At 45.5% G+C, this 16664-nt stretch overlaps 1 protein-coding gene across 7 annotated transcripts in view; it reads right to left on the bottom strand.

The window, feature by feature from the left end:
- LOC133446251 (VPS10 domain-containing receptor SorCS1-like) overlaps window positions 1-16664 on the bottom strand; it is a 248106-nt gene that overhangs the window by 46682 nt on the left and 184760 nt on the right. For all 7 annotated transcript variants that reach the window (XR_009782821.1, XR_009782822.1, XR_009782820.1 and 4 more), the window contains exons 5-11: window positions 15471-15544; window positions 10750-10814; window positions 8921-9039; window positions 8688-8777; window positions 5790-5969; window positions 3007-3153; window positions 2200-2302 (exon numbers count right to left, since the gene is read on the bottom strand). Coding sequence is in view for 3 of the 7 variants with exons in the window: in XM_061724266.1 (XP_061580250.1) it covers window positions 2200-2302; window positions 3007-3153; window positions 5790-5969; window positions 8688-8777; window positions 8921-9039; window positions 10750-10814; window positions 15471-15544 (778 nt within the window). In the remaining 4 variants the exon portion in view is untranslated. The remainder of the gene's footprint in view (window positions 1-2199; window positions 2303-3006; window positions 3154-5789; window positions 5970-8687; window positions 8778-8920; window positions 9040-10749; window positions 10815-15470; window positions 15545-16664) is intronic.

Below are 16664 nucleotides of genomic sequence, written 5' to 3'. Positions count from 1 at the left end.
CGACACAAGCACAAGCGCTTCTCACTCTTGTGGTTTGCTAACCTAAGCCCCGCTGCTACGCTCCCTTCAGGGACGAGAGGCTTTCTTTCTCTCGACGGCCCTTCCAAACACAACCATAGACATTCAAGAACTTGTTTATGAACATCGAGGGTCTACCATGCTAATTTAAGCATGCAGCGTCTGAGACGTAGCTAGCATTTTGACCTTGGGGTGAACTCACTCCTGTCTGATGACGAGGACAGGACGGCAACAACGGCTTCTCTGAGGTAATTGCTGATGTCCTTCCTCTTTGGTATTGTGTTAACAGACACCTGAATGCTCCAGACCAGCAAACTAGCCACTCACCTGCTTTTACAGCGGTGCTACACTCTGCAAACGCCCACTAAATCAAAGTTAGCTGTGGTCACCAGCTCTTTTGTCCTGCAGATATCTTGATTAAAAACCGTGGACATTTATCAAGACACGGTTCTGTGCTTCTCAGATCTACATCAGTGCATCTGCTTCTTGGATCAAAGTTTGTCCCGTCGAGACTTTTAGGACGTGTTTTTGACACATAATAGCACGGATAATTGGCTGCGCCTGTACTGCTGCAATTTAAAAATATCTTTTTAAGGTAAAACAGAACATTGAAAAAACTCTTTAGTGCTATTAATTGTGCGTTAACGATGAAAACTTTAATGAGGTTTAAATCGACCGAGAGGGCCACTAACGAGGGATGTCGTGGTGCGCACCACGTGATCTTTTATTGTACACTGAATCCAAAAAAAGAGGGTCTTCTTTCTTTTTTTCCAGCGACAGGAAGTTAAAGAGACACACTTGTTAAGATAATGGGTATGAAGGCAAGAGAAAAGAAAAAAAAAAGCAATTTCACACCTAATTTTCTCCCTTCGCTCGGAAATCAAACCAAAGCAGTCGATTGTTTTATTGTCACGTCCCTGAGAGGTGTTTAATTCAGTGGTGAAGGTCCAGACGCCTGGGTTTTAAGCGTAAGCCGGTCCTGACACCTGGGGGGTGTGCTGATGAGTTATTGGCAGTGCCCGTTCATGTGGGAGTAAATACCACCGAGGTGTGAATCCCTGTGGAAAGCTGCTAACGTCCTGTTCTTCCAGCTCTTTCTTCTCTTCACACCATGTCACCTCCAGTCTCTGTTTCCTTCTCGGCCGCGGCGCCGCTCCAGAGCCTGAATCAGACGGTTACATGACCCGCGGTGCCGCGGGTTTCGGTGGCCGGGCCCTTTTCTCCTGGTTGAGTCTGTCGGAAACCTGCAGCGGTCATTACCGACGTCCGTGCGATGACGAGGAAACGCTTTTATGATTTATGATTGAACACACTCGTTAATGCATCCTGGAGCTTTGATGTGACTGATCACCCAACTCAGAAGTCACATGACTGTTATAACCCAGTCAAGTCGTCATCCAGAACTTTGAACAGCCTTCGCAACTAGGGTTGCCAACTCCCTGAAAAATAAACAAGGGACACCTCATCGGCAGAGCCGGCCAACCCGATTGCCTTCACCTTTCCTGGCGTGGGGAATTTTCTTTTAGCCCCTTTTTTTGTGAGTGAAATGATTTTTTAACTATTTGACTCGAACCTGAATTGAATTAGATGCATATTTTTGAATGCCATGGACACATGGAAAACAAATTATTATCCAGCAATTCACTTTAATACAAAATAACAAAATGAACTGAATAACATAAGTTTTATATTAATTGTATAAATTAATATAAAACAATAGAAAGAAAGCAGAACATCCATTCTGTAATAGTGCACATTTTTAGTGCAATAACAAAAGTGCAAACAGAAAGTCTGTAGAAAACTTATAGACATATTTGTGTCTCAAAGGCCATGACTGTAGGCTACAGTTGTGGTAAAAAATAACTTATGAACTCAACAGCTCAATGCCATTTTCCATTGGCATTTTATGACTATTTTTTCACTCTCACAGTAATACGGGACAAAGTGCGTCCTTTTCCAGCTCAATACGGGATGCTCACTTTAGTTTATAAACACGGTACGATTCCGTTTTTCAAGGGATGGTTGTCAACCCTATTCGCACGTCTCGTTAGAAGACCTCTGAGTGACGTCATAGACCGTCTTCGTTTTGTGCAACATTTCCAAACTCTTGACTTTAAAAGGAATTAGCTGAAGACGCCTGTTAACGGTTTCACCTCTGCTGCAACAACAAAGCCGCCTCACCTGATGCGACGATGATCCCCGGCGCCGACTCCCTGCTGGCTATGTTTCCAGATGTGTAGGGATTGGCAGACACGTGGAGGTGGAGATGTAACGAACAGTACGGCTGCGGAGGAAGAAGCAAAAGTAAAGGATGTGAGACAACTTCAGGCCGAGCCTGAAAACATTCAAAACGGCCGCCGCATCGACTGGGATCCTCCCGAGTCACGAGTCTTTTTCCAAGCGCTATTCCCTCATTGGCTGGCCTCGCCATTAATTTTGATTGTGTTAACCTTTACCAACATGACTCTCATTACGAGCCAGCAAAATGCCAGTGGTGCACGCCGTGTTGTGACGGGCTGTTTGGAGGTTTATTAAAACTCTGACATTTCCTGACAAATGACTGCGTAATACGAGAAGAAGGCGAGGAACGCCGCAGAATCTCTAATTGGTTTATCTGGAAAAAGGGCCATCACTTGTGGAGTTACAGTCATGTCAGGAGGCGGCGCGCACGTGACTGAGAGCTCTCGTGCATGCGCGGGAAATGCCGCTGAGTGGAAGCTCAAGCGGACTACGACAGGACGCAGCTTCCTTCTCCTGCCTGCCACCTCTCTGCCTCCCGAGTGTCTGAGACTGGAGGGTCTGCTCGCTGGACTGGATCGGAGCGAGCTGACCTTTCAGCTCGGCGGGCCGGGAGCGCTCAGCTCTGACGGCCGGCGCTCTTCGCTGAGCCGGGGCCTCTCGTCTCTCGCAGCTGAGACCAGTCAGCCCCTGTCAAGGCCGCGCGCTGACATGAAAACACGGAGAGCGCGGGCGCGGCTGCACGCTCACCAGCGCGCAGTGGATGCCGTTGCCTCGCAGGTCTTTGCTCGGGGCCTGCAGTAACCTCCAGTCCCGGCCTCTGTTGTAAGTGATGTGCGTCTTCACTTGGTTGTCCGTCTTTTTGTTGGCGAGGAACATCCCTTTTATTCCCGCTACCTGGAAAACCACAAAGAGAAGAACATGTCTGTGGAGAAGTATGAAGAATATTGCTGCTGGAACTGTGTTCCTCTGTCCTGCTAGAGGTGTTATAACAACCGTCGGGATGATTATGACCCCCCCACCCTCCTGGCCCCCGGATCCCTGTGACCTTCTCCGCCTTCTTCAGGCTTCCTGCAGATGTCCTGGGACGGGAAGTCACCACCACTTATCCTCTCGGATCTCCGCATCGCTCTCTGGAGAGCTTAGCGGTTGTGGGCGATGCTGTTGCCATGGCAAAGGGTGATGCATCCAGTGAGGATGCTCTCATTGGTGCAGCCGTAGGAAGAGCTGAGGGAGTGGGAACGGTGCTAAACCTGCTCTGCACTGCTGCTCTCTTGCTGGCATCCTGGTACCAGACTCACCAGGACCCCCTCAGACCCTGACTAACGGGGGACAAGGAGGATCTACCCAATACGAAGAGGGCTGTCATAGCGGAGAGGCTGATCTGTGTATTTTGGAAGGTAAAAGCGACAGAAACCTCCTTTAAAGTCCTATATTATATCAGATCAAATGGCTATTCAATCACACTTCTTCTCCCTCAGCATTCCTGATGCTTTTCATGGAACTTGATCATCATTTCCAGACAAGATCGATGGAACGTTATCAGTAGATTTTGTCAAACTGTTTGCACGTTGCACGCCCTTAAAGAGTCTACATCTGCTCATGTCAACGTTCCTACTTTAAGAGACTCTGGCGACACTTTCAGCGTCCAAACTTGGTGAAGATTCACCAGCGGGGGCGGCGTTGTCGAGGACTCGCCCGAACTTTTATTGTTCCAACTCTTATTTTGCAAGAAACAAATGAAGTCCAATCCGAAGCACATCGCAAGTGTCAGGGCGACGTGACCACACACACATACGGACCTATTCTGTATTCCCGACTAAACCAAACACAGCCGAACGCTGAGTGGAAAATGATCGACTGTCTGGATACTCGTGAGTAATCAATGTGTGTCTTAAATGAATCTGACTCTTGCTGGAGGCCTGCAGGGTGGCACAGGGATGCTCAATTGAGTCAGTGGCAATTGCATCAGGCTATGAAACCCCACTTTAGTAATTGACAGATACTTCAATCTGGCTTGGAGGAGAGATTTAGCATATCCTACGTCTTGGGTGGCGACCCCAATCAGGCGGTGGATTTGATTTCATCGCTCCTGCCGCAGACAGACATGAGCGGCATCATCGCTGGCTTATTTGTTTGATTCAGAGATGTGGTTTTAGATTGGATTTAGAGCTCATATGCTTTTGAAAATCCTCCTGGAACATGTGCCTCAACATCTCCGAGGTAATACCTGCAGTTATAAATCTGGGGAAGAATTAATCTCTGCTTTACAAGAATCTATTTCCCTGCTACAGACCCCTCTCCTTTCGTTGGTGTCAGCACTTTCAGGGTACCTCCAGTAGCAATGGGTGATATTTTACCGTTCACGATATACCGACAAAAAAATTCCTCACGATAAGAATTTGTCATCTCGCGGTAAAAACGATACATTCCCGTTGATGATGTTTTTGTGTAAAGCTGATTTTTGGAAGGAAGGAAGGAAGGAAGGAAGGAAGGAAGGAAGGAAGGAAGGAAGGAAGGAAGGAAGGAAGGAAGGAAGGAAGGAAGGAAGGAAGGAAGGAAGGAAGGAAGGAAGGGAGAAAACAAGGAAAGAAGGAAGGAAGGAAGGAAGGAAGGAAGGAAGGAAGGAAGGAAGGGAGAAAACAAGGAAAGAAGGAAGGAAGGAAGGAAGGAAGGAAGGAAGGAAGGAAGGGATAAAACAAGGAAAGAAGGAAGGAAGGAAGGAAGGAAGGAAGGAAGGGAGAAAGGAAGGAAGGAAGGAAGGAAGGGAGAAAACAAGGAAAGAAGGAAGGAAGGAAGGAAGGAAGGAAGGAAGGAAGGAAGGAAGGAAGGGAGAAAACAAGGAAGGAAGGAAGGAAGGAAGGAAGGAAGGAAGGAAGGGAGAAAACAAGGAAAGAAGGAAGGAAGGAAGGAAGGAAGGAAGGAAGGAAGGAAGGAAGGAAGGGAGAAAGGAAGGAAGGAAGGAAGGAAGGAAGGAAGGGGAAGGAAGGAAGGAAGGAAGGAAGGGAAGAAGGAAGGGAGAAAACAAGGAAAGGAGGAAGGAAGGGAGAAAAGAGGAAGGGAAGAAGGAAGGAAAGAGCAGGAGGAAAGAAGGAAGGGAGGGAAAAAAGAAGGAAGGAAAGAAAGAAAGAAAGAAAGAAAGAAAGAAAGAAAGAAAGAAAGAAAGAAAGAAAGAAAGAAAGAAAGAAAGAAAGAAAGAAAGAAAGAAAGAAAGAAAGAAAGAAAGAAAGAAAGAAAGAAAGATAGATTCATAGTTACAAAAGTGGAGTTGAATTGGTATTTTTTTTATCGTCATTTTTATCGTTATGGGGATAAATGCCAGAAATGATCGTGATACATTTTTTAGTCCATACCGCCCATCCCTAGCCTCCAGTAGACGGAGGCGCTCCAGCAGCAAGGTTCAATCCAACCCCTCTGCTATCACCCCCAAAACATCCACCACACTTCATCATAAACTTGAAAAGCAGATTCAAAACTCAGAAGACATTTTCCAGCCGAGACGAAAGCTGCAGAGTTTTTCTGCGTTGGTTTACCTCGTACAGGTCGACCATGACGTTGCCCTCCAGTCCCATGCTGCTGACCACGCTCCCCAGGGCCAGGGTGTAGTACACCCCCGACGTGTCCGACACGTACAGGTTGTAGGTCTCGTTCTGGTTCCACTCCTGCACGGCCGCCACCACGCGGTTCTCGTCCGTGCTGATCACGTGCAGCTCCTGGGAGAATGACGGGATTACAGCGGTGAAGCTCGTTTCTCCCCAAACGCCCCCGCGTTATCCTCTGCGCGTGTTCAGGCTTCCGCTGGATATTTCTTTTTGACTTTAGCTAAATCCTTCGCTCATTCAAGGTGAGATGGGATCATTTGCCAGCGAGGACCTGAAATGAAACGCTTGTTGTCTTATGTTTCACCCAGATTTACGTTAGCAAACGCTTCCCCTCCTGCTTTGATGCTACTTTTGCCCCCCGTCTTTGTCCTCCATCTGACCTCCAAGACAGACAGGCCCATCTTTCCAACCAAACACTAGTGAACAGGCTATAACAGGGATTGGCAACCCGCGGCTCCAGAGCCGCATGCGGCTCTTTAGCGCCGCCCTAGTGGCTCCTGGAGCTTTTTCAAAAATGTTTTTTCTTCTCTTTTTCTTTTTTCCATTTTTTCTCTTTTTTTCTATTTTTCTCTTTTTTTCTTTCCCTTTTTTTCTTTTTCTTTTTTTTCTTTTTTATCTTCTTTTTCCTTTTTTATTTTTCTTCTTTTTTTCCTTTTTTCTCTTTTTTTCTTCCTGTTTCCTTTCCTTTTTAATCTTACATTTCAACTTTTTTCTCAACATTTCAACTTTTTTCTCAACATTTCAACTTTTTTCACAAGAAGGTACTTCAATATTAATCTTGACATTTCGACTTTTTCTCGAAGTGCATAATGAATAAAAAAAATCTTCCCCCAGTTATAACTAATATAGAAACATGCAGCATGTGTTGCCTTCATTCTAAGGCTTATACAAGACTTTTCATTTTTTGCGGCTCTAGACATATTTGTTTTTTGTGTTTTTGGTCCAATATGGCTCTTTCAACATTTTGGGTTGCCGACCCCTGGGCTATAACGCCCGCTACGTCATCAACAACGCGGCGACCGCCACGGGCGTCAAGTCTCTTGCTTTCGGACCATTTTCAGTTCGCCGCATGTGTACTTTGGTGATGACGGTATTCAGGCCAGCTGACAGTCCTGCCCGGGCCCGGGCAAAATAATCTAAGATGGGCCCCCCTACGCACGGATCTCTCCTTCTCCCTCTTCCTCTCCTCTCCCTCTGCTCTTCAGGTTTTTATACAAGCTAATGGACGTTAAGATTAGAGCTAGCCAGTTAGGTTAAGTTACAAGGTTGGTAAACGTTGGCTGCTGTTTCTTACCTTGCTCTACGCTGACTTTATTAATTCCAGCTTCACCGTCACCACCTTTTTAAAATATTTGTGTAGAGAATCTCTGAGGCCTCTATTTTCTTCTTCTCTTTTTCTCTTTTCTCTTCTTTTCTGAGCACCGGACTTGTGCTGACCGGACATTTTGACCATTCTAATGGTTGAATTAAATGATATCAAATTTTGATCAGCGGCCAAACCATTTTTGTGTTGGGGGTTCTTGACCACAAGGACAATTAGGAAGAAAACAAATAACAAGCTTTTATGTAACTCAAATACTACATATTTTTTCCACAAAAAGGCATATTTTGAAACATTTTGAAAAATGATTCCATAATTTTATGAGAATAAAATGTTCTTTTTTTTTTTTTTTTTCCAGTTCTGGCCCCCCCCCCCTACCCTGGGCCCGGGACAACAGACCCGTTTGTCCCCCCCTATCGGCGGGCGTGACGGTATTATCAACGTGAACGCGACCTCTCAGTTCACATGCACAAGTGATCGATTTGTAGCATGGCCTGCGTGTTAGCTTCACACCTGTTGTAAGCTATGTCCTGTACCACTTGTAATATATGCTCCACGCTACTTGGCAGCGAACGCCAAAGGTAAGATTTCACGTGTTATTATGTGTCTTTACATTGTTGTATTTCTGATTCCTCTTTTTTTTTAAGGGGGCCGGCGTACTGTGAATCTAACGGACTAAAAAAAGTCATAAAACGGCGCAGTATTTATGCACAACCCTCACCATGTGGTCCGAGTCGGAGTAGACACTTGTAACTGATGTTTGTAACTGCAAAAATGTCACTCTGATCATGTTTAATAAATAAGACCCGATGTCCTTTACCAGCGGCAGCTGACAGACAACCACATCTTCTGCATTTATCTGTACATCACAGCCGACCTGATCATAAATTCATTTGGCTTCGGTTTAATCTTCGATCAAAAAGCCAATGTGTGCTGGTTCAATAACAACCTTAAAGTCTTCAGATTTACACACAATTCTTCCTCCCCTGCTGGCTTTAATCATGATCATCAGAGCTGCTCCATCATCGGTGTGATAGCGGAGGGGATGCAGCAGTCATTACCGCTAAGTCGGACTTATTGGGCACAGATTACTCAGCCGAGGCTGTGGCGTCGGGCTCGGCGCTTCATCTACCTCCGACTGCGCCAGAAACACCTTGCAGCCAGCCCACATCGACCCCGGCGCCCGGGGCTTGATTGAATAAAACATGTTTAATTGTCAGTGGGGACGTGATCAGCGAGGTCGTGTGCGCGCGGTTCTGGGAACACCGCGGGAGTTACTTTAGGCCTTGATTCGCCCATAAATAACAAAGAGAGTGTCACGCAGAGCCGACGATGAATCGGAGCTCCGCGGCGCCGGAAGCTTGTTGTTATCTGCCTTTGAACACTTCCACTCGCTGCAGCGCCGTTATTCTTTTTCAAACATTCTGGTTAAGGAGGTAATTTAATCCTGGAGCTCTCAGGAGGGTCTGTCAGTTACGTCGCTGGCAATCAGGCAGCGGCGCAGGTACCTTGGGCAGCGTGTACTTGGGCAGCTTCATGGGGGTGAAGACGTCCCTCTTTGCAGAAACGTAGTAGACCGGCCTCCCCGACGTCGACACCTGCAGAGGAGAATGTTTGACAGACGTGTAACAAACGACTGCAGCACAGACCTCTCCTGCATACACACGTGCATGTACACGCACACACACACACTGCTGTCTGCTCTAATATTTGTATTTGAACAAACTGGACCATTACTTACCTGGACAAACACATACTCATCTTGCACCACCAGGGAATTGGGGTCAATGTAGCCGGGGAATGGTTTGCCCTTGTTGGCATCCGTGCAGTTCTGCAGCTTGCAGGTAACATACAGCGCCTCTGCTCCCACACACACACACACACACACACACACACATGCACACACATGTGAGGCTCCAGTGGCGGTATTACCCAGAGAAGAAAGGCAGCGTTGGCCCGAGCGAGCGGCCTCTGTGGCCCCCGGCACCACTGGAGTCAGTAAATTGGTCCCAGTAAGGGAAGACAAATGACCACAGAGGCCAATTGCTTTCTTTCCCTTCCATCAGGGTGCTAAGGGAGAGCCTGTCCTCACGCGTTAGCCTCAGCCAAAGATGTGTCCACTTCTTCTGAACGGCCGCGGTCTCTGGCTGAAACACCTGACACGTGTGCAAGATTGGCTTGTCTTTGCTCCGCCGTACCCAAACACGGGTGGCTTGTAACGTGCACGAGGTTAGGATGTGATGGGGCTGGGTTCAATTAGAATGAGGTTTTGTGCCGTTTCTCAAGCGTAAATGATATCTCCCAGAGCTTGTTGTGCAATAAACAATGAAACAAACAGACTGCGATGCAGTTTAATTAAAGCTGCACAGATTAAAACCATCCAAATGTGCAGTACCTGACTCTAAGCTCATCTCATCTGAGCTTACTGGGCTTGTTTTCCTCCTCAAAGCTCGAAAGAGGAGTTGGAAGTGACTTTTTGTTGCATCATGTTTTTTTTGTTTTTGAGTTGTTTTTTTTAACATTTATAAGTCATCCTTGATGTTTCCACAACAACACAAACAAATCCTCCTATAGACCACGAAATACCAACGAAGTGGATTTACAATAAGAGGAATAAACCCGAGCAAACGGGTCGTCCGTAGGTCAGATAACGACCAGCGTCAGCAGCCAAGGGGACACCCACTAAAGTGTTTCTGGGGTCATTCTTCATGGGGGGGGGCTCCGTACAAGTGCACCGCAGAGCAAATCACTGGCCTTCAAAGCTTTCTATTACATGCATCACTTTCCCCCCACTGTCGCTGCATCTTGGGGATCCGGCCGGTTCCCGCGTCCCCTCGTATTACTCCGGCAGAACGGTCCACGGACCCTCCCCGATTCCTCTCTGATACACAACAAAGCCTAACCAAACACGGCAGAGACACTAGGGCTGGGCGATATGGACCAAAAGCCATATATCTCGATATTTTCTAGCTGAATGGCGATACTCGATATATATCGATATTTTTTCTGGGCCATAATTGGGGTTTCCCCCAAAGCATTATAGCATAGCATCTCTGTTAGCTTCATTTTTTTCTGAGGCAAACCAAAAAAAAACAGTCAGTTTTAACACAAAGCCTCGTGACAAATGTCACACAGGTTCCTTTATTAACAGAGGTCTGCACAATATCAAAATGTATAAAACAAATGAAATAAATAAAATAAACTGCCTGCATATATAGAATAAAAATGCTTCTTAAATAAAACAAATATCCCTTTCCTGCATAACAATTAAATTAAAATACACTGCAATTAATACAATGTAGACAGTAACAGGCAGACTTTTCCACTGAGGTTGACAGTTGTGCAAATAACAAAACATTTGTGCAAATCTCAAATAAAACATTCAAGTCAATTTGTCACAAAATAAGCTATATCAAAATCATTAAAAAAAAAAAAGGTTTTAATCGAAATAAACAATATTGTCTCGTACCATATCGCGTTTGAAAATATATCGATATATATTAAAATCTCGATATATCGCCCAGCCCTAAGAGACACCAGGAATGAAATGCTCGGGACTCAATTACTCACGTGCTTCTGAGATGCTGGTTTCCAGGTGAATCAGGCCCGGTTCTTTGTCCAAACCCATTTTAGACCTGAAAGGCAGAAGAGAGTGTTTCAGCAACATAACTGTGGGTCTCCGGCCTTCTGCCACCCGCTGCAGCCTCGCATGTGCTGTGGCGGTGGACATCAGCAGGAACCGCTGCGTCCCCAACGGGGAGGGCCTCAGCTTTTCTGTGCAAGCTAAATGCTCCCTAAAGGTTCTTTCTCCACAGAAATATTGAGCAAGATGTTTCCTCACATCATAAGAAGAGGAAAAGCCATTGATTTTTTTTCTCCTGCTACTGTAGGGATGCCTGCAGATAGAGGAGCATATAATCATTACGGCATTAAAAATGTATTAAAAAGACGGGGGATCAGAGGAGGGAGGCAAAGGCAGCACAGAAATGGATTTAACAGGGAAGGTGCGGAGAGACGGAGAAAAGGAGAGACTGTTTCAAAGGGTTGGATGAACTTAAATGGGAAGGGAAGTACAGAGGGGTCTCTGAAGGAAATGAGAGGCAAATACAGAGGCCGGACGCGACCGCCACAGCTGCTAATCCTTGTGCTTGTTGGTAATTTTGTGAATTTTCCACATGAAACCAAACTCGGCACCGACCATGTTTCCATTTCCACAAGTGTGATTTGTTTGAGCCCTGCAGTCAGGCCTCTGTGGACGTGTTAGCCCGACGTGGACAGCTCTTCGGTCCCCGAGCTCGGGTCACATCAGGGGGCCCGAGTGGAGTCGTGAGATGGAGCTGTCGTCCCGCAAAATATACCTCAAGTAGGCAACTCGGGATATTGTTGTGCAGACTTGTAATGTCACATGCAAATGCGTGTACGTGGTAAGCTCGCGGACTGATTACAGCTGGACACCGCAGGGGTCAGAGCGGGGTGTTTGCTGCCGCGCCGTGCGGCCGACCGCCTCTCAGGTTCGCTGAATAACAAATGAGCTTACACTCATCTTTATGAGATCTGTGGCCACATGCGTGGCAGACAGAAGCTCCCTGTGCAGCCTAATTATCAGGTCTACCACAACGCCGACTGCACAGAGCGTAGCCTAAAATAGATCTCTGACAGCTTCTGCAGCATCAGCCTTCCAGCTGCCTTCAGTGCTGGCGGCTGGCTTGTTACAGCCCGACAGCTCCTCTGCAGCTCGCTGAGGCAAAAGCTTTTAGTCGCGTGTTAGTTAACTGTATCGGATGAAGAGGTGTGTGATACCGCGGAGGCTGACAGCACCGGTGGGCTGGCGGTGAGGAGCGGACGAGAACCAGGCACAAATGCAACAATTACACATGCAATAATTAATACAGATGCACTGTTACGCCGGCATGTGAAATTGTAAAAGCTTTAAATATCAGGATATATTTAAAGAAGCCATGTGGGCCTCACAGGGTCTTACAACGAGGTTAATACAACCTCAGATGCATAACAAGACATGCACTGGCTATTCGACCAAGCACGCGGGTACAACTTGTTATTGACACCAACATCTAATCGTCACATGGCAGCACGCCAGTGCATCTGGGTGTCAAGAACTCCAGGGACTCTGATACGTGGTATCGTTGGTTTGAGTCAACCCCAGGGTTTACAGAGAATGGTCTACGACAGGGGTCGGCAACCCGCGGCTCTAGAGCCGCATGTGGCTCTTTAGCGCCGCCCTAGTGGCTCCTGGAGCTTTTTCAAAAATGTTTAACCTTTTTTTTTCCATTTTTTCATTTTTTTTCTTTTCTTTTCCTTTTTTCTTTGTTTAGTCTTTTTTTATTCTTTTTTCCTTTTTTTCTTCCTTTTTCTTTTCCTTTTTAATCTCGACATTTCAACTTTTTTCTTGACATTTCAACTTTTTTCTCGAAATTTTGACTTTTTTCTCGAAATTTTGATTTTTTTCTCGACTTTTTTCTCGAGATTGTACTTCAACATTCATCTCGACATTTTGACTTTTTTCTCGAAATTTTGACCTTTTCCTCGACATTTTGACTTTTTTCTCGACATTTCGACTTTTTTCTCGAAATTTTGACTTTTTTCTCGACATTTCGACTTTTTTCTCGACATTTTGCCTTTCGCCATTTGCCTGCATTATAAGACTTATACGAGACTTTTCATTTTTTGCAGCTCCAGACATATTTGTTTTTTGTGTTTTTGGTCCAATATGGCTCTTTCAACATTTTGGGTTGCCGACCCCTGGTCTAGGAAAAGAAAAGATCCAGTTGTCATGGTTTGGTTATTTAGTTCCTGTTTTATTTTGAAACCCATGTCTTTGTGTTTCAGTTCTGTTTTGACTTTCCTGGTTCCCATCTAACCTGATCGTCTGCACCTGTGTCTCGTTAACCCCTCTGTGTTTATCTGGTCTTGTCTTTCCCTTGCTCCCTGCTGGTCTGTACTCTTTGATCCTCCATGTATCCTGTTAGGTTTCTGTTACACTCTTGTGGTTTTTGTTAACCCTGCTTTGCAGCGCTTTTAGTTTGGTTTTGGCATAATAAATCACCTTTTTGGAACTCCTGCCTTTGGGTCCTAATCAACCCCATTCGTGACACCAGTGATTTCTCTGGGAGGAAATGGCTCGTTGATGCCAGACTGGTCGGAGACGGCAGAAAGCCCAGTCAGCAGTTATACGTGGCCCGGATATGAGCCTAAAGTGGGCGGCAGTGCAGATGGGTTCGACGTGGGACTGTCTGCAGGTTCCTTGGTGGCCCTACATGAGTTTGCCTGTACAGACGGAGTGAGATCTACCTGGACTTTAGGCGGGGGCTGGTAAATCTTCTAATGTGGGATGTACAGACACTGACACATTTACCAGTATCAAATGAATGGAAATCAGACATCGTTTTTGAATTGACTTCAACAGTTCAAGAACAAACTAATAAAACCAAGCCAAATTGGTACTACAAGAAAAGATGCAGTTGTAAGCTGGATTGTACACAACCTCCCTGGACGTGGACAGGAGAGGACAACTGATGATAAACTGCAGAGACAGATAATATGATTGGTATTCAAAGAGTCCGTAACAATAATAAATCAAGATGATGCTGTATTTGTTGGTCTGATGACTTATCAGTATTTGAATGTTTAGGTTGAGATGGACCATGATTGATCCTAGCGCAGGGAAACATGATCACTTTCTGTTCTTTTCTGTTAATTCAAATGCCTGGCCCCCTTGCAGCTTTATAGTAGCCAAGCCTCCTACATGGTCTTTTGTGTTTATATTTATCATCATTTTTATTATTATTAATTCAGCTATAATTCATGCTTTTCAATGAATCTTCGGAGACTACTCCGAAATGTCTTTCTATGAGTCCTGGTCTAGATTTCTTTTGAACATCTGGACAGCTGGGGCCTCATGTGAGTGCGGCGCACAAAACCGTGCGTACGCCACTTTCAGTCGGATGTTCAAAAAGTGATTTGAATGTAGAAAGTTGCAGTCCTTCACGCACAAATCATGTCTGGCGTACGCACTTTTCTGAGGTTTTGTCCGTTGGCGACACTCACTGGTGATGCAGTGAAGTCCAGAATATGAGGAAACGTAACGTAAACCAATAAATTCACGACCACATGAAGGACACGACAGTCCCCACATCACCAGATAAGTTACACAAGAGTGGAGCTGCAACAATCTCACAATCAACCACATGATCTGAACAAACAACTAAAGGAGCTCAACGATGGAACCTGCAAATGCCAATCGCAGCCTTGGCGGAGGAACCTGCTGATGATCAGATCACACTGATCTGCTGGTCCAGGACTAAGACTGGACCATCAGCTGGTTTAGTCTGGACCTGCTGGTCCAGGACTAGACTGGATCATCAGCTGGTTTAGGTACCAAGAGGATCCTCCTGGATCTCTGCCCTGAACTGGACCAGCTGCTCCGGTTCAGACCAACATGATGCTTCAGCTGGAGCTGCTGACAGGTCGGACATCTCTCTGTCGCCATAACAACCGTATGGGAGGACTACTGGAGATAAAATCCAGATCCTAAAAAATCCCATAACTGTGTCTGGACAGAAAAACATTACAATACATTTTGCAGCAAAGAAACGGTTCTTTAAAGGTGTCTTAAAATAAAACTAAGATGTCACGGAAAGGTTGGTTGGTACGAACTGATGTGATTCAGCAATGAATGAATAAAGTTGTTATTGAATGTTTAGGTGACATATCACATATCGAGTCAGCTGCAGGAGCTGCAGGAATATAGAAAGCACTTCATAGAGAGATATTTTATCTCTCTGATCATTGTGCATTAGTCTTCCTTAATGGGACTACGCTAACAAATTTGTACATGTGATACTAAACATGTATGGGAACCAGATAATTTACCCTTTTCTTAGCCAATGCCCTTTTAGCTCACTTGTGTACCTTATAGGGCCATATTATAAACCATAAAAGAGTCAAGCCTTCGGCCTATTTCAAACCCTGAGATCACTCATAGCCGGCCAGATGGGCCACGTGGGCACGCTGGCTGGGCTCATGACAAACTGCTTTATGTCACAATATCACACAAAGAGTAAAATACATTTTTACAGTTATTTGGTAAACAATATAAATTAAATATATTAAAATGTGTTTTGTTACATCAGCCTCCAATATAGAACCAGATAAGAATTTAATAAATGCATCACTACTCCGGGCCTGCTGCATGTGCTGCACTATGGTTCGGATGGTTTTCTACCCAGCTTTCTAACTGCAGCTTGTTTTACGGTGTAATGATCAGTACTTACCAGTAAAATCGATTCGGAGCCACTCTTTCATGCACCAGTTGCCATCTTCTCCCAAACTCCACGGAGCTGTAGAGCTGTGGTGAGAAGAAGAGGCATCTGATGAGTATTTATTTATTTAAACCAGCAGAAAAACACGTAAAGACACCTGACCAGAGCCTCAAGGGTGTTCAGACGTCCGTTGTGTCATCAGACGTCCATAAGGCACAGACGGCTCTTAATTTGAAGCCTCTGAATTACATCAGGATTTTCACGAGATTTAAACTAGCAAGCGTTATGGATGTTAGCATCGTTTGCTGTCCCAATCCTGCGGACGCAGGACCATGAACACATGAGTGTGAAGCTGCAGCAACAAGAGCAGGAAACAAAGATGTGAAGAGGAGATGGCAGGATGAATGCAGGCCGTTCTCGGAGCAGCGATCGTTCACAATCGCTGCACCGCTGGTATTTCATCACGGGGCAGAGAAATCATGAAAAACTGTGTGTGATGCAGGAACCCACGGGTGTCATTGCATCGTACCCCTGACTCTTCAGAACCTAAGAAGGGTCTCTCCAGGAAACATTTACCCGAATTGAATTAACCCATTTCTGCTCTGATAGTACCTCTTCTGCAGCTGCACCAAACTGCAAATGAAGACGGGGTTTGGTGCAGAATTATTAAACCACTCCTCAGGTTTTTCACCACAAGAGTTTAAATGCAAAAAAACACAATGACGTAACCTTGGTCCTGTAATCAAAATCACTGAAAGCAGTAGCAGGGAATAGTTAGGTGAACACAGAAACAAATTCTTAAAACATTGTTTTTCTTTTACACTATGGATCCTTGTCTATTTCATGACTTTTATCGTGGTCACATGCACAAAATCAAGGGAATAATCGACTATGCCAGTGACAGTGGTTTATCAGGTGGTCCTGAGAGATTGGATCTGAATCCAACTCTGAAAACCAGGTCTGCATCTGATTAAGAACCATAGAAATGATCTGGAATCCAGTCTGAGAAAAAGTCTGGGTCACATGGGGGGGTTTAGAGATCACCTTCAGCCTGCCGGTGAATGTTGCTCCGGATGCCCATCTGGAATTATGGAGTTGGTTGAGGGCAAAGCTGAGCTAAAAGAGTTCACGTTGGTGAATGGACCAAGAGACAAAAATGTTGTCCCACATCACATCACATTAAACATCTGTTGGAGTCTGTGCATA

This window comes from Cololabis saira, chromosome 1 (genome assembly GCF_033807715.1).
Source record: "Cololabis saira isolate AMF1-May2022 chromosome 1, fColSai1.1, whole genome shotgun sequence".
In the NCBI taxonomy this organism is placed as follows: domain Eukaryota; kingdom Metazoa; phylum Chordata; class Actinopteri; order Beloniformes; family Belonidae; genus Cololabis; species Cololabis saira.
This window is presented reverse-complemented; position numbering and strand designations above follow the sequence as displayed.